The 22,362-nt window shown below is 45.6% G+C and overlaps 1 protein-coding gene across 1 annotated transcript; it reads left to right on the top strand.

The window, feature by feature from the left end:
• The first annotated feature begins 406 nt into the window (after nucleotides 1-406).
• Nucleotides 407-21,302, top strand: LOC147618621 (ribose-phosphate pyrophosphokinase 1-like). Its single transcript, XM_086773651.1, has 8 exons — nucleotides 407-673; nucleotides 14,075-14,260; nucleotides 18,562-18,810; nucleotides 19,121-19,264; nucleotides 19,419-19,586; nucleotides 20,169-20,238; nucleotides 20,382-20,463; nucleotides 20,566-21,302. The coding sequence occupies exons 1-8, from the start codon at nucleotides 548-550 to the stop codon at nucleotides 20,744-20,746; spliced, it is 1,206 nt and encodes a 401-aa protein (XP_086629777.1). The 5' UTR covers nucleotides 407-547; the 3' UTR covers nucleotides 20,747-21,302.
• The last annotated feature ends 1,060 nt before the right edge of the window (nucleotides 21,303-22,362 follow it).

Raw genomic sequence — 22,362 nt, 5'->3', positions numbered from 1 at the left:
GAGCTTTGTGCGTGTGTGTGTGTGGGTTGGGGTCTTCAGAATGGCCTTGTGAAGTGGGCAAAAAAGTGAACCTTAAGGGGTGGGGGGCCGAAACTAAGTTGGATTGTTGAAAATGAGAAGTGTTGTGCAAACCTTTATTCTCACTAGCTTATTCTTGAAACTTTAAAAAGCGAGCCTTGTGTGTGTGTGTGTGTGTGTGTGTGTGTGGAGGTGGGTTGGGTCTTCAAAATGGCCTTGTGAAGTGGGCAAAAACTTTAAAAAGTGAGCCTTGTGTGTGTGTGCGTGCGCGCGCGTGTGTGTGGGTTGGGATGGGTTGGGGGACATCTTCAAAATGGCCTTGTGAAGTGGGGGCACCAAAGGGACATGCGGACGGACAAGGGCTACCCACTTCTCCTTTTGAATCGGTGCTCGTTTGAAGAGCCCGCATTCCTTATATTATAACAGAGCGTTCAGAGAGAGCGAGAGATGCTCGCAAAGTCACCAGTTCTAGCTCCTTCATAAGGAGTGTTGGGCTTTCACTCTCCGCCCAATTGTTGCAGCTCAAGACATGGTGTCTGATCATGCGCTGTGTTTGCCCACCGTTGACACCAGCACCCACCTGCTCATCTCCAAACTTGCCCACAATCGGAATTGCGTTCTGGGCTGCTCCAGAAATCAACGCCTGCAAGTAACGGTATTCCACTACACACCCTCTTTCTGCTTTTGCTTTTTCAGTGCTTTCCTAAACTGTATAGAATTCATAACTTCAACATGCAAGGCTAGAGTTCCAAAATGGTGCAAAGCATAAGATTGTTGTCTCTACAGGCTTCCTGCAAGTTTCTCAATGTCCAAGGTATGTAGTACTGCCTCTAGAAAATTGATTACTACAAGTTTTCTGGCCAAGCCAATGGCGTGTAGTTATGCTATGGATACGCCTAATAATATCATAGGGACAAACACACAGGAATTGAGCTGTTGGATTCTCTTTCAAAAGCCACAGCTTTTGGAATCTTGTCCATATCTCCTAGAGTTTGTTCATATGGGAGCAAGCGGTCATTGAGGGCAGTAGGGATGCCCTCAATGAGATGTAAGGAGAGGGCAAGAATTCATTCCAACACCCCCCCTTCCATGCGAAGCCTGAAACCGAGCAGGAGCTGACGAGGCTTTGATACCATGAAAGAACACGGAACTGTAGAGTACCACACGTAGAGTGGAGGGGCAGCACGTGGACGGAGGCCAACAACCGGCTGGGTCCCTCCCCACCTGAAGATCTCGTAAACCACCATAAAGGTGGGGGATGAGGGGAGACCAATGAGTTGACCCCAACCCACTATGTGGGACATGGCAACGTGAGAAGCGGAGGGCAAGAATCCATTCCAACATCCACATAGCCACACATCAAGAAACCTTCTCATCAGAAGCTAGTGTTCCTCCAACATATGACCGTGGAAACAAGACAAAAGTAGAACCTTTCCAGGTCCTTGAAGAATATAAACCATCAGAATATAAACCATCCCTCAATCCTCCAACTCCTCATGGAATTGGAAACCTGAAATCACTGGACAAATATCTGCTAGTTGTAACATAATACCCATCCTTTCCAGGATGTGGGAAATCCTCATACCTAGGGGATGTCACACCTCCCTCTCAGAGACTTCTAAATATGAGGCACCACAATTATGTCTCCTTCAAGCTATCAAAGTCTGAGGGAATTTGCGTTTTGACCCAACTCCTACCAAACATATTCTAGCTGCTGCTAGAACCATATACTCAGTAGTGTACCATAGGCAAACTCGACCATAGGGATGTACCTCTCCCAACACCATGGTCGCTTGGAGCCGTATGCACATACCATAACCTCCAGAACCTGATCCCACCCTCTCCGTCTGCCCATCGGATTGAGGATGATTAGAAAAACACAAGTTCGTTGAATCTCTAGATGACTTGCTGGAGGAGCGTTGCAACTATCATAAGGAATTCCCCTCCTAATCCCACCACAATCTGGTGCATAGACTCTATCATCTTGGAACAACAATTGGTTCCAAATAAATAGCATTGACTACCTTCCACTCTAACAAGTGGAATGATCCTTGAGCATAGTCACAGGGGACGTAGGAGACGGGAGCTTGGGACGCGGGGACGCCGTCCAGGACGTGGCAGCAACGGGGAGGGAAGGGGACGGACGGACGTCCTCCTGGAGGTGTCCCTCACAAGGGACGAGGGACGAGGACGGTTACTGGCCGGGGACGTTGTGGGGGACGGCCCTGTGGGGGGATGACAGAGAGCCGTTGCGCTTTGCAACGGTTGGTTTTATGGCCATTTTTCGATCGTTTAAGTGGTCGTTTGGGGATGCCGTCTCCTCTTGGGCCTTGGCACTTGCCTTGGCCCTCTTGCCTCGGCCTTTGAGGCTTGGCCCTTGCCTCTGTCTCTCTCTTGCCTATCTATATAAGAACAAGCACACACACACACACACTTCCTCACACACACACCTTCAAGCAACTTTCAAGTCTCTTGAGTCTTTGGCACTTTGCTCATTGCTCAAGCTTCAAGCGGCAAGCCACACTGTAGTGACTAGTCTCTAGTATCTACTCTCTCTAGTCTCTTTCCCTCCAGCCTCTTCCAACTTCCAAGCCTCTTACACAAGGCTCAACCACTCTAGTCTCTAGAGTCTAGAGTGTACTCTCTTAGCTCTACTATCTAGTCTCTCTCCCCTCTCAAGCCTCTTCCAACTTCCAAGCCACTAGGCTCTCACACAAGCACTCTAGTCTCTAATCTCTCTCCCTGGAGCCTCTCTCCCTCTCTCTCCCTCACTCTCCCTCTCTCAAGGCTCAAGCCATCTTCAACCATCGCATCCTCCTCACGTGCCGAGGCTTCCCGTAGAAGGATGACGGGATGGACATGGTGGGAGGAGGTTAACTACACCCCATCCGCTCATGGAGACGGTTCTCTGCCATGGGCATGCAAGCTTTGCCTGCATTGGTGAATGGGTGGCGCCGACAAAGTGTGAGCCCACCTCTTACATGAGAGTGGGCATGAGGTGCGGTTTTGCACGAATGTCACGCCCGAATTGAGACGGGAACTTCTTGACAAGCTTGCTGTCTACTAGGTGATCGAGGCGGCAAGAAGGACACGAGTGGCCATGGATCCCGCGATGATGGGGAGAGGAACTCAAGCCTCTACGATGGAGTCATGTGGTGGATCGGGATCATGCACGCCATCACGTTCACCATCGAGTCGGAATGTTGCTCCATCCATGACGCTAGCACCCTCCATCTCCATGGCCTCTCAACCCTTGTGTGGCCTATGGCGACAATCTACACTGGGGGAGAATTGGAACCCCAAGTTGAAGGAGGAGGTGGATATGGCGGTGGCCCGCTTCTTCTTCCACGACCACACTGCCTTTCAACATCCATGACGCTGGCACCCTCCATCTCCATGGACTCTCAACCCTTGCGTGGTCCAATCTACACTGGGGGATAATTGGAACCCCAAGTTGAAGGAGGAGGTGGATATGGCGGTGGCCCGCTTCTTCTTCCACGACCACATTGCCTTTCAAGTGGCTATGTAAGTGCGATTAATCATTGCCAATTCATCTTTCATGTTTTCATCATCCTAGTCCCCTTCTCATTAGTAAATTGCTTTCTGGAATAGGTCGGAATACTTCAAGGTCATGGTTAAGAAGATTGGGGAGTATAGCAAAATCTATATGCCCCCCTCATCTGAGAGCTTGCGCACTACATTGCTGGAGAAGGAGAAGCGTATTGTAGAGCAAGCGGCCGGCAACACAAAGCGACAATGGGAGAGGAACGGAGTCTCCCTCATTGTGGATGGATGGAGCGACACCCGCAAGAGGAGTATTCATGGCGTGGTTGCATATTCCCGCGGAGAGATGTACTTCGTCTCATCTCATGCTGCATCCGGCACCGGGAAGAGTGTGAATGTGCTTGCGGCGGAGTGGGCTACCACCATGGAGATCATTGGTCCCCGAGCATGTAGTGGGCTTTGTTGCGGATGGGGAGCCTTCCAATAGGGCAGCGGGAGCTATCCTCCAAGGTATGTATGGACATGTCATGGTGTCCTTTCGTATGGCTCATTGCCTAAACAACCTCCTCAAGGACATAGGGGCATTGCCATGGATCAGTTCGCTCATTGAGGAGGCCAACACCACGGTCTCCTTTGTCCTCAACCACCAAAGACTTTGGCATGAGTTCAACAAGAGGTCCTCTCTCTCTCTCTCTCTCTCCTCAAATATTATGACACCCGGTTTGCCTACAACTTCCTGATGGTGGACCGGTTGAAGGATTGGAGCGGTGCTTTGAGGGGGATTTTCCTTAGTGATGAGTTTGTCGACATGCAAGAGTCCTGTACAAACACTGGCCAATGAGTGTAGGTTACGAGCGGATGACGCCTCTTGGTGGGAGAGTGTGAAGACCACAGATGCTATGGTGAGGCCCATAGTCCACCTACTGAGGATTGTAGACGCTATGCAACCATGCATAAGCAAGGTCTACGAGGCCATGGATCGCATGATAGAGAAGTTGAAAGACTTCGTGCCTGACGAAGACAAATACCAGGAGATCCATGCCTTGTGTCTAGGAAGGTGGAATTCCTACTACTCTCCATTGCATGCAGCAGCTTATGTGGTGGACCCAGAATTCCAAGGCAACAAGCAGGAGAGCGACCGGGAGGTGAGCGCTGGATGGAGGATCATCTTGGACCGTCTTGTGCCTGATGCATCGGTCAGGCGTAAGATTAGGGACTAGCTTTCCATGTACAGGTCATTTCATGGCTCCTATGGCTGTCATGATGCACAGATCGACCGCTCCAAAGTTGATGTTGCTCTATGGTGGGAGGACTTTGGTTCGGATGCACCGGAGCTACAGGAGCAGAGCTGGCCATCCGCATACTTAGCTAGGCTGTCAGCTCCTCTTGCTTTGAGCAACTTTGGAGCACCTACAACCACATTGTCTCTAGGAAGAGGAACCGACTTGGGGTAGAGCGTGCCAATGACCTTGTCTTCGTCAGCGCGAACTTGCGAATGCTTTGCAAGTGTGTGACCAAGAAGGCAGATCCCTTCACCGAGTGGGAGATGAGTCAACAAGAAGAGCAACAAGAGGATGAGGTGCAACAGCAGCATGCCAGTGAGGATGAGAGTGAGGATGAGCTTGATGCTCCTTTGGCACAAGCTACCCATGACCATGAGGCGAGTACTTCACGTGGATGATCATTCATGGATCATGATTCATGGGCCTTACTACTTAGCTCTAGCCTCTAGGCTTTAGCACTTTCTGTCATTGACCCATTTGAGTCCTTCCATGTATTGTGCCTCCTTAAGGCTTAGTCTTGACTCTTGAGTCATGACTCATTTTGTATCTACTTAATCTTTAATACAATCAACCGTCAATGCCTTCACTCTTTGATCGGCGTATTTTGTTAATACGACTCAAAAGCTTGCCATTTTAGTGTAAATTTGTGCTCGTTTTGATGTACTTCCAAAGTAGAATAAGTGTAGAGTAGAAAAACTAAAAAAAAAGTATTTTTTGAGTGCCGTTCCCTCCCCCGTCCCTGTTCCCTACTTACGGCCATCCCCCATCCCGTCCCCGTCCCCATCTCCCGTTACCGTTCCCCATCCCTTGTGGCTATGTCCTTGAGTCTTGGTCTAAGTCAATGGAGCTCCCTGCTTGGACCTACTGCCAATACTGAGTGAAGCACACATCGGCCCGACATAGCCCTCTCAAGCAATCATACAAGTTAGCACAAAACGGGGTAAAAGATTCACCCACCCAATTCTAGCAACCCTATCCAAGTTACCCTTTCGATTTTCTTTTCAAGTCGTGTGTAACTTTGTCTACCTTAGGGTAACTACCGTCTATAACGATAGGACATAGCAAGGTTAGAAAATATAGACACACCTAGAAAGTCTATTTGTGCAAATCCTAGCGTCCCATACCACTAGGATACACACCATATAAAATTCCTTGACACTTGTAAAGTCAAGTCAGGGTGATCAATCCTTTCCCAACTAAGCCTTGGTGCACTACACCTCATGGTCCGCCCTACAGGTAAACCATTGGAATAACAGTGAAATAATTCACACAAGTCTACACATCCAACAACTCTCGTTCTAATAGAGCTTCCATAGGGAAATATACTATGCGATCTATCCCAATTCTGAGATATTCCAACTATTGTCAGGAATAAAGGAGATAGCACAGGCGGAAGCATAAACAAAAAACATATGAGAGAGTGCAATGGAGAATGAGAGAGTTGGGCAAGATCACCTTTTATAACACCAGTAAAGCTTTACAATGGCAATGGCCAGCTGACTGTTGAACTATGTGCAAGGGAAGTGGATGAAGGAGTGAATAATGGGGAACTCCTTATATAGTGCATCAGTGAGCTGGCCGATTGCCTCTAGGGCTGGCCGACTGCTCACAGGACAAATAAATAGGAGAAATACAATAAAATACCCAGATAAATGGTAAAGCCCCAGAACATTGAGATACACAATTCTAACACTCCCTTTGTAGCTCATAGTGTGCAAGAGTCGGAAGAAGATAAGTCGATGAAGATGCAACCATGGACCCTCCAGCACCGCGAATACTGGAATCACCTCGGAGAAAGCACCCACCAACCTGTTTCCTCGAAACAAGATGCCACCATGAACAACAAGGAACTTTGCTTGGCCACGAATTCCTACACAAGTGTGCAGTGAACTCCAAGAATAGATGATGAGGTGCTGGACACACCGCATCTATAATCCCCAACAGTGGACGGAACACATCACGTCCCAAAAGCCTCGAACAATGAACTTGGAATAAATCCAGTTCATAATCTTTGCTGTACCAAAGATAACCATGTCCTGCTAGATGTCTAATGCTTGGAACTCTGAATCACGGTCCCCATGCACCAGTATGTGGAGCTGTAATTAGCCCCCTCTCCCGCCCACAAGCCTCTTCTGGCTGGAAGTACATGGGGGGAAATTGCATGTGTACTAGAGAAGCACACCATCTGGGGTCTCTTGAGCCTGGGAGCCCTAGCAGTGGTACTGGAATCTGTATCACTATCTTGTGTCGTGTCTTTGCCTTTTCTCTGAGATGAAGCCTTGCCCTTGGTTTGGTCCTTCTTCTTGGACAAACAATACTTGGACAGATGTCCTCTTTTCCCGCAAGAGAAGCAGCGACTCCGACCTTTCTTGTGAACTGAGGAAAGTGCCTGGTTAGAACTGTTGACTGACACCTTCAATTTACCCTGTGAGATGAGAACGGACTCCTCCTCCAAAAGTAGGGAGCTAAGATCATCAAAATCCAACTGAGTGGATGTGACCTGGCCCCGGAAAGATCGAGAAATCACATCATAGTCCGGAGGAAGCTTGGTGAGGATAAGAGCAACTAGCTAAGAAGAGGACAAAGCAGCACCCATAGCTAGTAACTGGTCATGGATAACCTTGGCCTTCATGAGAAAAGACTGCATGGAATTGCCTTTAGGAAATAACAAGCCGTAGAGCTGCCCTTGCAAGGTAACTGCCCTCATCGATGAATCTCGTGCAAAGAGATCCTCCAACTTTGACCATACCTGATGAGCACTGGAGAGAGTTTGCATTGCCGGTGAGACCTCCTCGGTGATGGTCCGCACAAGCATAGAATGCGCCTTTGAGTCTCGATTCTCCCAGTCTTGTAATTCCACAGCAAATTCATCCTCCTGAGCTTGAGTCCACCTCCTAGAGTTTTGAGGATGCTCGGGCTTCCTTTCAGTGCCCTGAACAATGTCCCACAAACCCTTGTGGATGAACCAGACCCGCATCTGAAGCTTCCAATGAGCGTAGTTGGGTCCTTTCAACTTGTCATCTTTGTTCATACAGGGGGGAGCCATATCCATAGCAACAAAGAACAAATCTCATCTCTCAAAAACACTTCTCTCAAGTGCTTACCAACGAAGCGAGGCACAATCAGCCCCCTCTCAAACCGTAGAGAGAAAGAGGCGGGACAGTAGCAAAACAGTCCAAGATCCACCAGGAACCGCCTACCGGATGGGCAGGGACTCGTGGAGGAAGAAGAAAATGTACAGCCACTTGTCTGGCAACTCCACATGCAAGAGAACTCACCAAATGTGATGCCGGTGCAGAAAACACAGCCAAGTGAACTAGCCGGATTGCCTCTGTAGGAGAAGACGCAGCCACCAAAACTGGCCTGCAGCAAACAGCCGGCTGGCTGGACCTGAAAATGCAGCACTGTTGGGGAAACGCAGCCACTGTTGTCACAGATCTGCAGCCGGGAGAGATGTGGAGAAAAACGCACAGCAAAAGGAGGGAAAGGTGGGCAGATTTGCTAAGTTTGGAGCAGCCTGGACCTAAGCGTATGATACCATGAAGGAGATAGCATAGGTGGAAGCATAAACAGTAAACATATGAGAGAGTGCAAAGGAGAATGAGAGAGTTGGACAAGATCACCTTTTATAACAGCAGTAAAGCTTTACAATGGCAATGGCCAGCAACTGAATGTTGAACTATGTGCAAGGGAAGTGGATGAAGGAGTGAATAATGGGGAACTCCTTATATAGTGCATTAGTGAGCTGGGTGACTGCCTCTAGGGCTGGCTGACTGCTCACAGGACAAATAAATAGGAGAAATACAATAAAATACCCAGATAAATGGTAAAGCCCCAGAACATTGAGATGCACAATTCTAACACGGAAATCTCTTCCTCCCCCAGGTAGCTCATCCTCAAAGGCTAAGACCCTTTTTTTAATTACAACCAACCGTCCAACTAGAAGACCACAACTCACTCAGTAGAGAAAACATATGTGAATCCGCTCAGTGATGCTTCCTAACCCAGTGTCCCCAAAACATCCAACTTAACCGTTATAAACCACAATTAACATTAGATGAAAGGGTACCAACACATTTAAACACTTCATAATAAATATACATTATATTATGAAGTCTTGCTGAGTTACAAAAAATAGAGAGTGGGACCGCAAAATCTCCCTCCAAAATACAGGAGCATCTTCCATTACAAAGGACAAACATGACCCTATCAATCTACATGGATGTATAACTCTGAATATATATTAGTCTCACTGAGACACATGCTTGTCCCAGATATGTCCAAGTCTTGCCGCCAAGTTCACACGATACATGTGATCACGATTCACTCAGGTGCGTCTTCACTCTGAGCTTCTGCACAAGTGTGGCATCAACAAAGTTGTGAGTTTAACCAAGGTCTACAAGGATGTGCATAGTCTTCCCTAACACTGACTTATACATATGTATCAAGTCATTAGGACCGAAGATTACCATGCTGAAACAAATAAAATTCAAGCACTCTGACATAACTAATAATGTCTATGGAAGAACGTAAGGGTTACCTGTGACTTGGGTCAAATGAGCTGCCTTCAAATGGCCCTTCTAACTACAGAAAAACACCGGCCCTCCCTAATGCTATGGAGGATCTACCGATGCTTCTTATCTTGCTTCGGACTGGGTTCCCCAAAAACTGGGTTTGGTCTTGTGGATCCTTCTTAAACTTTCGTTTACGCTTGGAATCCTGCTCAGAGGTTCTTATGGTTTGAGGTTTCTAAGAGACGTTCTTTTGAGTCTGGCCGGCCATCGTCTCTTCATAAATCCTAGCATACTAGATGGCATCTGCCAGGGTCTTGCTATGATTAACTTGGAGCTTGTGTCCTGCGCCAACCCACGAAGAAAAAACCCACACAACGTTGTGGCATCCATGTGTACCGCTGGAGGACAACTCTTTGAATCTCTGCAAGTATGTGTCGAAAGACAGGTTCTTCATGTCCAACTTTGTAAACTTGTCCACAATATCAAACTCATCCTCCGTTTGGAGGAACTCATCACGAAACATGGTCTCAAAATCCGCCCAAGTACTCGGTTTATTCCTGAGTTCTCTCCACCATTTCAGGGCTTTCTAACCATCTGCGACTTCCAAGCTTTTGGAAACGGGTGACACTCAAAGTGTACGTTCCAGTGGTTTAGCAAAGAGTCAACCACCTTTTGGGTCCTTTCCTTTTCCTCACCCGAATAGACCTTAAGTGCGAACGAAGGAGCGAATGGTGCCAATCCCACAAGAGCCATTGCACCAATCACCGCTCTCTAAAGTACAACCATCTGATCTCGCAAAAGTTGGATCTCTTCTCGGAACTTTGCATGATGTTGAGCCATCTGCTCCTCGAAATAAGTTTTCTCAACCCCCTCGACCACCTCCTGCTGCACCTCCTAGTGTCCCATTGACCCCTGAGGACGATCTTCCTCGTGGTCAGAAACATCATCAACAAAGTGGAGTCATGCCGCCATGGTAAAGGGAGAAGAAAGGTCTGCGGTTGCAAGTCATAACAAGGGATCAAGGAGAAATTGCGCTACCAATAGAGAAGGAAACCTAGGGTTACATTCCAAGAATCAGGGGTTTTCAAATATTCCTAAAAAAGGTATTGGTTTCCCCCTGCTGTAGCTTATGCCTATCCTTGTCATCGCTGCCTCTCTTTTCCACCCTCGCCATTGCCCTCCCCTTCTTCGCCTCCACCCCCCTTGCCCTTGTTCCTCTTCCACCTTTCCTCCTGCGCTGCTCACCCCACATTCCCCTTGTGCAGCCCGCCTTACTCTGTGCCGCCCCTAGCCCCTCCTCTTGTGCGGTTCTCTGCGCTCCCCCACCTTTCACCAGCGCTGCTGCCCCCGCCTTCCCCTTGGGCTACCCGCCTTCCTATTCGATGCCCCCTCTCCCTCTGCCTATGTGCCCTCATTGGGCTCGATGGAGCTCTATATGTAGCATAGTGGGCATGGCTCGTAGGTATCTTCCCTACCTAGGTTTTGTGTGGACGTGAGGGGGGCAACAGGTGATGGGGATTGCTGCCTTCCTATGAAGATCTTCCTCCAAGCGATGGTGAGAGGTGGTTGCTGATAGCGATGAGGATCCATTGCAAAGGGCTAGTGGAGGTACGTGGGACTAGGGACCTCTGGGAGATGTTCATGCGAGAATGCAACAGTGCAAGGATTCTGGTTAGCTATGCTGACGTCAATGAACTACTCCTTTCCGACTGTTGAGTTGACAATCTTGTGGCAAGAGTTGACCATGTGGCAAGGGGGTTCACATGCATTGTTGAATGAAGGTGTTAGAATTGGGTTGCCACCAATGCATTGTCGTGGAATGCATGAGGAGCCAAGGAACTCGTGGAGTAATCCCACATGCGAATCGGGGGGCTTGGATGAAGCTCTATATGTACATTGCCTTTATTTGGGTCACATGCTGATGATGTAGAGCCCGCTTTGGCTCGTTTATAGCCATCACATAATGCTAAAATTCTTGAAATTCAGCAACTTAATACTACTCAAATTGGTCCTGATGTGTCATATGTTGATTAGGAAACCTTGGGTGATGCATTTGACAATGGAAATGCAGCTATTCGTGTCTTATGCTTGGTCGTACTCGTGTTGCATCTTATCATGCATCTTCTCATTTTGTTGACAGTGCTCTTGTTGCCACTGCATGTAATGAGGAGCCTATTTCTCATGCTTATGCTTTGGAGGATGAGCATTGGGTTGCAACCATGCGCTCGGAGTTGGACTCTATTGAAAAGAACAGTACTTGAGAGTTATGCGACTTGTGCGTTGGTGTAAACCTATTTCTACTCCTAGGGAACCAAGTTTAAAACTTTCACTTGAGGATGCTGGTGAGCCATTTGATGCTGCCCTTATCAGCAGGCTGTGGTATGCCTTATTTATCTATGCACTACCTGTTAGATGTTTAGTTTGTTGTTTCACAGTTGAGCATATTTATGCATAGCCCTGGCACTCAGCATTGGCAAGCATGTAAGCGTGTCTTTTGCTACCTTAAAGGAACCATTGACTTTGCGCTGTTTTATGGCAGCTCGTCTACATTGTGCTTGATTGCTTTTACAGAGAGTGACTGGGTAGGATACTATGACACGCGAGTGTCTACCAGTGGAAACTGTTATCTTCTTGGTGGTTCATGCATTTCATGGCTCAACAAGAAGTAGCCTACAGTGGCCACTTCTAGTTGTGAAGTTGAAAACAGGGCAGTTTTTACAGCTACTATGGAATGTGTTCGGCTATGACGTCTATTAGCCGATCTTGGTATTAGATAGCTGTCTTCTACCACCATCTACACTGGCAGTTAGAGTGCTTTGGCAATTGTTTGGAATCACAAAGCTTTAAACCTCTAGCCTTTACCAGGGTGGTCTGCTACACCCTGTTTACGTTCACATCATTCACTCTAGGGGGTTTGTTAGCCATTTCTCCTCATAGAAGTTTTGGTGTGAACTAGTCTACTCACTGGCACTTTTTACCATGGTTGGACATGGTTTTTTTCCCGTGTGAACATACTTGTGTGTTGGTCTTTTAGACCTAGACTATATTGTACTTTGTACTTTCTCATTCTTTATAATTATCAAGTACCTTTTCAGCTTCTTTTCAGCGCACACTCTCTCTCCTGTTTTCTATGCTTGAGCTATGTGCTTGTGTATTTGCAAACCTTCCCCCATACCCAACAGGCTAATGGTAGAGGAGGTGCTGGTAATGCTGGCACTCCCGCCATTCTCATTATTCTTTGGGCATGGTAGCAATTAGATGATTTGTGATTTCCATATCACTTGCAATATTCACACCACTGGTTTGCTCTTGCTCTTTGAACTGGAGGGGCCTCTGCGCCCGTCCCTGTCCACAGTAACAAGACTTAGCGATTCTCCTGCGACAGCGTGGATTGGGGCTTTCTTGAGGGGAATATATGCATGATGGGTTTCCTCGCCACTTGGATCCGAGGTGTCTCCACCATATACTTGACGTGTCACAGTCAGGTCCTGATCCAGGGTGCTCGTGCTGGCGTACTATCAACCTCTGGTATCTGAATCTTGCAGCCCAGACGGCCTATATACTCAAAGGGAAAGTCGGGGGTGTCCTCGGGGGCAAAGGGATTGTGTCACTACCACTCGCCTAGATCCCACTGCAGCCACATCAATGGTCGGCCCTTCCATAACCATAATCTCCAAAATCTCTCTCTAGCCACTTTGGTCGGGGGAGGGTCAACGCAACAGTACACTGGTAGACTCTGGACATCCTTGTGCATTTCCTCCGTGATTTTTGGAAACTGTCGTGGGACCTTTTCCGGCCACAGCAGATTACTCTTTTCCTTTGGCAGATAGCTCATAGGAGCTTGGCATTGGGCACTTGGCTGGCAGATGGAGGTCAGCCTGCCCTTTTTTCTAGGTGTGGACACCCACAGGAGTCACAATGTCATTGCCTTTGGGATTGTCCCGACTCCCAAGGCACAGCAGCTTTGGTTGCTGATCCTCCGTATTTTCACCATGGACCAGGCGTCTGCCCGCACCATTACCTGGGGTGCGGTAGACTGAGCTTCTGAGTCGGCATTGGCCCTAGCATATGAGGAGATGGAACAGGACCTCGCCCTTCTTCTCTCTCACCACAGTATCACGACAGCCCCGCTATCAGCAGCCCAGCAGGGAGGAGTACCACAGGCCCGTGTAAAAGTTGGGGGATCATCAGTAGTATAGCAGCATGGCTCATTTGTCATGCTCACCGCAGCGAGGCCATAGAGGGCATTACCAGCATTCTTTTCAGTTTTCAGCCTCAGCCACTCTATGGTCAGGCTTGCTCACTGCAGTAATGGAATATACAGTATTCTATACAAACTTTCAGTATTTATAAATACTTTTGAGTTAGGTCAAGTATTTATGTATAGAATATACAGTATTCTATACAAAACTTTAGGTATCTATGAGTGCTTTTCAGTTAGTTCAAGTATTCTGTTGCATCTTACTTATTTTCACTTAGACGTGGGCCTTCACTGAGCATATATTGTCACCAGATGTGGAACGCACATCTCTAATTATCATGGCATATTATTGCTAAAAGCATGTTTAGGACATAGCATGTGTCCCCATCTCCATGTTCTGATGCCTGAACTGTTTGGGGCTGCATTTTATCATCACATGTGGCTGTGGATTTCCAACTCCTCAAATCAGAATAAAGATCAATATTAGAAGGTGAGATAGCATACTTGGTGTTTACATCACATGCATTTTATTGATGGGGTTTGCTTTGCTACAGAAATGTACTCTTGCTGATTCGGGTGTATGGAATGGAAGGCTGGCAACACCACTGATACCAATGCGGCATGCACAAAGCTCTGGGTTCCCCTACACAAGAGATCTCAAAGACATGGGTTTAGAAGACACACATGATACTACTCGTCTTCGTATATTTTCAGGCACAGCCAATCTACCATTGTCTCAGGTGCGTGGACCAATCATGTTTTATGTCCTGTCTGGTTGACTGTCAATTTGGTGAATTGCTTCCTTTATCTACCATCTACCATGAAAACATCTTACAAGCCTCATATGGTTTAGAATATCATAAATAAGCATCCATAGCTGTAGGAAGTTGGAACACATACTCAAGCTCTTAGAGATATACTAATCTATCTTAATTACGATCAAAATTTATAAGCTAGTTTTCTGCATGGTTTGTCATTTTACACAAAAAGGGACAAAAAAGGTAAACTGAATCATACAGCAGGCAAAGTTGATCAAACCCTCAAAAGAGGTAAGTTTCCTTTCATGGTTTGCGGTTCTTGGAGGGACGGTTTTGGGTTGGTGGATAGGCAACATTGAGGACCTTCCTTATCCTAAATGCAAAGGAAAGCTGGCTCCCCAACAACACAATAGGTTCACTGTATGCACTTTCATTGGCCTTGTAAGCTTGGTCCATCTGGTGCTGAAGGTAGAGGGTTGCAATGTACAGAGATAGCAGGCTTGCCCAGATGTGCCAGAAGTGGTCACATCCCAACAAGAGCCTTGAGACATGGAAATATGCCATGTGGTTGGAAGTGTGTGGCAGGTTCCTCAGTGGTGGTAATCAAATGATGATTTATGTGTAGTGCTTAGCCCCCCTTGTCTTTCTCATAGTGGATCGGGCAGGAAGGGTCTCCATGGATGAGGCAACTGGGTTCCAAGTGATTAGCAGGTCATCCTTGTGCAATAGTTGTCCAATATGGTGTCCCATAGGCAATGACACTGCATTGAGGAGAGAAACTGGGCCCTATAAGGTTGGATGGGGTGAGCCTATTGACTCATGCCACTTCCCAAGGATGGTTATTTCACGTGTGAGATGTGTGAAGCTTGCTTGTGTGCTACAGCCAAGCTGTGTCAAGAGCTTTTTAGAACATCTAGGCCACCAAAGGGCTGAGGTGGACCTGAATTCCATCAAAAAGTACTCCCATGCACCCTACTAAAAACTGCTGGAGATTAGCCTTCTCTTGGCAAGGTTCGAATTTACACAAACTTAGGCTGAGTTCCAGGATAGGTATTAAAGAGGCTAGTTGCAAAGCCTGAGGCAGAGGGATCATCTTCCCTCAGTGTTGGGCCTGTTAAGATCCACCGATGTCATTGTAACCTATTGTAACATGCACATGCGAAAACATAACATGTTAAGAGAGAGCATACTGATGATGTGCTGCAAGTAATGCACATACTGGACATGTCACGTGCACTCCCAGTCGGTGTACAAGTGACATGGCATTCTTAGCATCCATAAGCATTAAGCAGATAGCATTAATGAGCATCAAGTATTATCCTGGCATTTACAGCATGTTCCCAAGCATGGCATTTCAGCATCAAGCATTGTATTCAAGCATGGAGCAAGTATTGTGGGCAGCCGACTGGAATGGACAGCAGTTTACACCAGCCGACAGCATTTATAAGGGCTTTTTCTAGCATTTATGGGTCGTGGAGATCTGGCCGACAGCAGCCTTCTGCCCGACCAGCATCAGTATATCATATATAAGCAAAGCGGATCATTAATTCAGATCACCTTCTCTTCTCAGCATTTCTGGCCTGAAGAGCAAAGGCATCATATGCAGCACACAGTTGTAGACAGCAGATTCAGCATACAGTTAAACATTCAGCAGCAAACAGTCATTCTCCTGCCTCCTAGATAGAGGAAAGCCAGCATCCAAAGGGTGGACCTCAGCAGTGGAGAAAGGAACAGTCATTCACCATCAGCATTCAGCATATCTCTCTCATTTTGAGAAGGATATTCATTTAGGACATCATCATAGATCTATTTATAGATCTTTATTGTAACCATTGCATTTAATATAGTTGCATTGCATTGCATTGACACCATTGTCTATCTCTCAAGTATAATTAAGTGCAGTTTAGTTAAGCCTAAGGTTGTTTTACTACGATCAATGCCCCGCATGTCACAGGACATGCACATAGAAAAGGAAAGAGATTCACATAATCTTCGATCTGGACTCCTAATTTAGTGCGTTCAGCTGTTGATGCATGTGTCCTTACTATACTTGCTGCTCCAAGCTATACAGGGATGATACCTGCTGTGCCGAGGCTTTCGACTGCTGATCTAGGCTTTTCTATATTGCATGGGGACTTGGCACTGCAGATGTGTGACCGAATGCTGAGATCTAACCCTAGCCGTGCTATTTAAAAGGCTCATAACTGCTCCACTGGCCAGCCTTTTGCAAGCCCAAATGTTGGGTGATACTTATTACTCCCTTCAAGCTTCCACTTACAGAAAAGCTCCCTTGCTTGACTTGCTATAAAGATGGTTCGGTTGTTTGGATATATGCTTGGTTTGGTGTTGTGGAGGGGTAGGCATTCAGACATGCATACACTATGCTTTATGCAATGGGTCTTACATATGGTCAATCCTTGTTGAACAACCTATGGCTCACCTCATGCATGTGCTTTGACCACCAAAAGTGTTCCCTAGATTCTATACAAGATTTGGATAGACTAGATAAGGCTAGACAATTTCCCCATTTTCATAGAAAACCCTTTTTTTATGTACTTTGAATTTACTTTTGGGTAGCCAAATCGTCGTATCCATCTGCTTTCCGGCGTTGGACCTTCACAGAGCGTTTCTTAGTATGTGAAGTGCTAGCCAGGATTGTATAGTAGGTCACAGGGCTGTGATTGACATTCTCACTAAGGCATATCCATTGTACTAGAGATTGAGTTGTATTACTTCTTTCTTGTGCATAATACAGACATTAGTTTAGGACTTGTGTGTGTTGTGTAACTCTGCCACACTCTTCTTTCTATCTCTGAAAACCCTAGCTCATAGGCACAAGTGTTCTATAGACTCACAACAACAGCACAAGAAAACATGGCATACTTCTAGCAAATCATCTAACCAGCATATGCAAGCCATGAGCTATGCATACGCATATGCAGTTTGGAAATCTACCGTTCGCATGTCTTCTTGCACTTGGCCACATGCTCATCCAGTCTCACCGAACACTGGTTAGAGGTCACGGTGTTAGGACCAAATGGTGATAACAAGAGCAAGACTCAATTGCACAATGGGAGAGTATATTTGCAATATGAGAAAATACAAGGCCCTATGTGTTCACACCCTCTTGAAGTGGCTCCACTCGGGGTGCCCATGGTTCATAAGTGGCCTATTGCTTATACAATGATCAATCTCATAATATATGCATGAAGTACTTTATTAGGGAATCACACTAGCTTATGCTGCACGTGCTCTTGGAACAGGAATTATGATAAGTATTCTGTTGGACCATTACAGGTGCGGAAAAAAGGTATCAAACTTGGCATTCTAGAGCATTCTAAAAGGGCTTCAGACTACACATAAACTTATATGCACAAAGGAATTTCAAACTGTTTGCATGCAAAAGCTAGGAGCTTGAAGTTTGAACACTTGTCAAACTAGGAAAATCTGTGAATCCCATGTACCATGCATGGGTTGAGTTCCAGGAGTATAATCCTGCTTTTGACTAGTACTCAATAGAGAAGAGAGACAAGAGATGTGAAACCCTAGTGTACTGCACATTGCCAACATACAATGAAGATCCTAGATCACTAAGATCTAATTTGATATGCTGTGCAAACTAGCTACAATGCATACAAAAAGTTCTTGGCTGTCCTCCACTTGTGCATGCTCTTAACACACATGAGAATTTCTGTCCTGCAGATTCACAGCTCCTCTGGTGATCCACCATGCACCTAATCTGCCTTGCTTTTGGTCTGCAGACTCTGGCTAATGGATGCTTACAAATGACCCTTCACTTGCATTTATATAGGAATCTGATGGCGAGTAGTATGCTGGTCCGCCAGCCCTTGCCCAACCCAAAAATACAATCTAAAAGATCATTAAGCATGTTGTTATTGTGCCCAACTTGTGTCCACCCATCATGAGAAAAAGTAGTAGGAAATAGAACAAGCTAGATGAAAAGGCTGAAGGGGAAGTGGAAGAAATAAAAACAGGGGGCGGGCTGATGGGAGTGGGAAGGTGAGAAAGCTGAGAGGAAATGAGAGGCAAGAGAAGTGCAAGCACAGAAAAGATGGAAAGCAGGACGATGCCTTTTGTGCCTCCTAATGGGCTGAATTGCTGTTTTGCGCATAAAGTTGTTTTGACTCTCATTCAACTCTCGAAGTATGCATATATTGTGTCTCGACTCTCCACCAACTCTAAGGTTTGAGTCAGCTGTTTTGAAGATGATGTCAATATGTGCTTTGTTATACTGATTCAAGAGCCTTGTCTGGATTTCACAGGAGATTGCTTGTTACATGGGCCTTGACCTTAGCAAGATCAACATCAAACGGTTTGCAGATGGTGAAATCTATGTGCAGCTACAAGAGAGTGTGAGAGGGTGTGATGTTTTCTTAGTGCAACCTACTTGTCCCCCTGCAAATGAGAATCTGATGGAACTACTGATTATGATTGATGCATGCCGGCGAGCTTCAGCAAAAACTATCACGGCAGTTATCCCATATTTTGGCTACGCAAGAGCAGATCGCAAGGTGAATCAAAACAATCGATTATGGTTTTGAGTGGTTGAAATGATTTGTATCTTCAGCCATGGCTTACCATGTAAAACGGGCAGACAATACGCACATTATTGTAAGTCCCATGTGGTATCTCGGGTTTTGTACCCAAGGTAGCTCCCAAAACCATGTTGCATCAGATGCAGGCAAAGTAATCCTTTTCGAGGATTCTGTGGCCCATAACAGCTAGCTTATAATATGCATGATGTCATGAAGAGCACAAAGAAGTGCAAATATAGCTATATGGCTGCAATAATATATCTTTTTGTTTCATTCTCTTTAACAGACTCATGGCCGCGAATCCATTGCTGCAAAGCTTGTTGCGAACTTGATTACAGAAGCTGGGGCAAATCGTGTGCTTGCATGTGATTTGCACTCCGGGCAATCTATGGGATATTTTGACATCCCTGTAGACCATGTTTATGGCCAGGTTGGTCCAATTTTTTGTTTTCTTTGTTCGTAAATTTGCAGGATAAATATTGTTTTTTTATATTTTTCGGTAGATGCGGTTATTTTTTTATTATAAAAAACGTGTATGTGTGTATGTGATGTGGTGGTGGTTGGTGGGGATGGGGGGCAAACAGCCTGTTATACTGGACTACTTAGCCAGCAAGATGATCTCGTCACAAGATCTGGTGGTGGTCTCTCCTGATGTCGGTGGCGTTGCACGAGCTCGAGCCTTTGCAAAAAAGCTATCAGACGCACCTCTTGCTATTGTTGACAAAAGGCGGCAAGGACATAATGTTGCAGAGGTTTTTATTTTTTGCTTACATCCATAGATGTTAAACTCTTTGTAAGAAATCAGAGGATATCATGTATGTGGGCTAGCTTTATGTTTTTTTAGCGCCTTTTCTACCTTGCTAATAATGCCATAAATTATCAAAGGATAAGCTCCAGCCTTTCCATTACCAAACGCAAAGAGAATTTGAAGATGGTAATCTCTGCAAGGCAGCCAAAGCAACATACGTGAAAGAAGGGTACATTGTGACAGGTTTTGTGGGCGTGCACTTCCTCTTGCTAAATAGCTTGTAGGTCGGCTTCATGGAAGTAGTGCCATGAGCCAGGCTTTTCAAGCAGCAAGCGGCCATCATCACAACGACCCTATCGTCTGTTTGGTAAACGTTGTCCTTAGTCTATTTCAGGGCAATGGCAAGCGGGACGAAACTCCTCCGTTAAGCAGCGAGATAGGGGCTAAAACCATGGATTAAGAAAGAGCTAGGCTTACCAGGGATTTTTGGTGTTTGTGGTGTGGGAAGGGTTGGACTCTTATTACAGGTGACACGTATAAGGACTCTTTAGTGGACATTGTTTGATGCTTTTTGTGAAATTCTTAGGTCATGAACCTTATTGGAGATGTCAAGGGGAAAGTTGCAGTCATGGTAGATGACATGATAGATACAGCCGGTAAGAAAACACTTGGATCTACCATAGTTGTCATGCTTGATCCTCTTTTCTTTGACATCCCAGTTAACAGGTTTGGAAGGTCTCTATGGTTAATATGACGGTGGGTGGGGCTAAGTAACGCTCTCTATTTTTATTTCCAACAGGGACCATAACCAATGGAGCAGCCCTTTTACACCATGAAGGTGCCCGTGAAGTTTATGCTTGTAGCACACACGCAGTCTTCAGGTTAGCCTTGCTGTGGCACATGCAAAGCTATCCGCCAAGGCTGAAACATCCTTTTTTTTGCAGCTCTCTTCTCTCTAAAATACTGTTTTCCTTTTTTGACAGCCCGCCTGCCATTGAACGGCTATCTGGAGGTCTTTTCCAAGAAGTTATCATCACAAATACAATCCCCGTAAAAGAGAAGAATTATTTCCCACAACTGACAGTCTTGTCAGTAGCAAACCTTCTTGGTGAGACCATCTGGCGCGTTTACGATGACAGTTCTGTGAGCAGCATTTTCCAATGATGTTAGCTGAAAACAGAGTTGGGATGCTCCATCAGTGGGATCTACAGGAAATTTTGTTAGCCTCGTTTGGTGCATGAGACTCTTTTATTTCCAATTGACAAGGGTGTTGACCCTTGGCTAGGTGTCAAACATTGGGTACACCCTTGCATTAGCGCTGGAGAGTAAGTTGTGAATAATCGCTTGTGAAATGTCGCGTTTTCTGAAGAGCATTAAAGCCTCAGCATTGATTAACTTCTTTTTGGGTTGATGTTTTGCTAAGTTGTGGATGGCCACTAGCCCTCTTGTTGGGGTACTGTGGCTTTCCTCTCATATACTTCTCACTTGGCATGGCTGTTGTAGGCTGCATGACGTTGTGTAGTTTTACAGCAGATAGGATGCATACACCGTCACAATGCACATGATAATGTACAACTTTAGGTTTACTTTTCTGATACAGTCACCATGGGGTGAAGTGCCACTTGGATAAGAGCTTAACTACCTTTTGTTTTATGGAAATCAATGTATTTGGGATTACTTTCCATACATATTATAAATTCAAAGAACCACCTTAAAGAAACTCAGTTTGGCAATGTATTTGCTGTTTTGATGTGACTATTTCTGGCTTCTTGCCACGAGACGCTGTGTGTACATTTGCTTTAGATTAACAATTTTCATGATGTTTCAGTCTTTATGTTCTAGACATGTTGATTTGTCAGCTGTATACAACATATTAAACTTCAAATTCCACTCTTGCTGAGGTGGCAATATTCCTTTTTTCTTTTAGAGACGAATTTTGGAATTCTGATTACATAGCTCCTTGCCACATAGCTCCTTGCTATCGCTAATAATCTAACGCCAGGGCCACCAACAAATCCCATATAAAACAGTCATTGGAATGGGCAGACACATTTTAAATCCATACGGTACCGGCATACCCATTTGAATGGTACAACTGTTCTCATGTTCAAGAATGGTATGGTGTACATACTCTAGGGAACAATACACGTATTCTTGGAGATGTAAGATGACACTAACCAAAACTTTTGGGTTCAGTGTGGGATCAACCACATGCAATGTGTCCACCAGGAGTCAAAACTCATGTACCATGAGGGTGGGTCTGCATCCTGCAGCAGAATCACATTTTAATACACAGAAGGTGTCTAACAGAAGGATTCCATCGGTGCTTTTTATGGTCTAATTGCCTAGATGTAAGCACATCATTAGTTTGCTTTTTATGGTCTAACTGCCTAGATGACTTGTGTTTGCAATCACACCATGGTAATGCCATATCATAAGCCATGCATAGAGAATTTAGTATTAGATGTTACTAAGTGGATTTTGGAGATAATGGAAAACTTCAATTATTCTCATATATAGACCAAGAAGCATTTGAAACTATGGTCCTAGTACACGGACCATGTTGGTCTTCTCTATTTCGATCGAATTATTATCGAACACTCAATCTTTAGTTAAGAAATTAAATTCATATTGAAGGTTTAAAATAGTACACTTAAAATTAAAAATCCCCCTATTCTAAGGCTAGGAAAAATCAAAATTTTAATGTTCCAAATATCACATTTCAAAACATATAACTTAATTCTCGCAAAATTTTGTCATTTGATTGCACTGCCATGTTT

This window comes from Cibotium barometz, chromosome 34, assembly GCF_041138505.1.
Source record: "Cibotium barometz isolate CiBa-2024 chromosome 34, ASM4113850v1, whole genome shotgun sequence".
In the NCBI taxonomy this organism is placed as follows: domain Eukaryota; kingdom Viridiplantae; phylum Streptophyta; class Polypodiopsida; order Cyatheales; family Cibotiaceae; genus Cibotium; species Cibotium barometz.
Note: the sequence above shows the minus strand (reverse complement) of the source record. Positions and strands in the feature narration are given on the sequence as shown.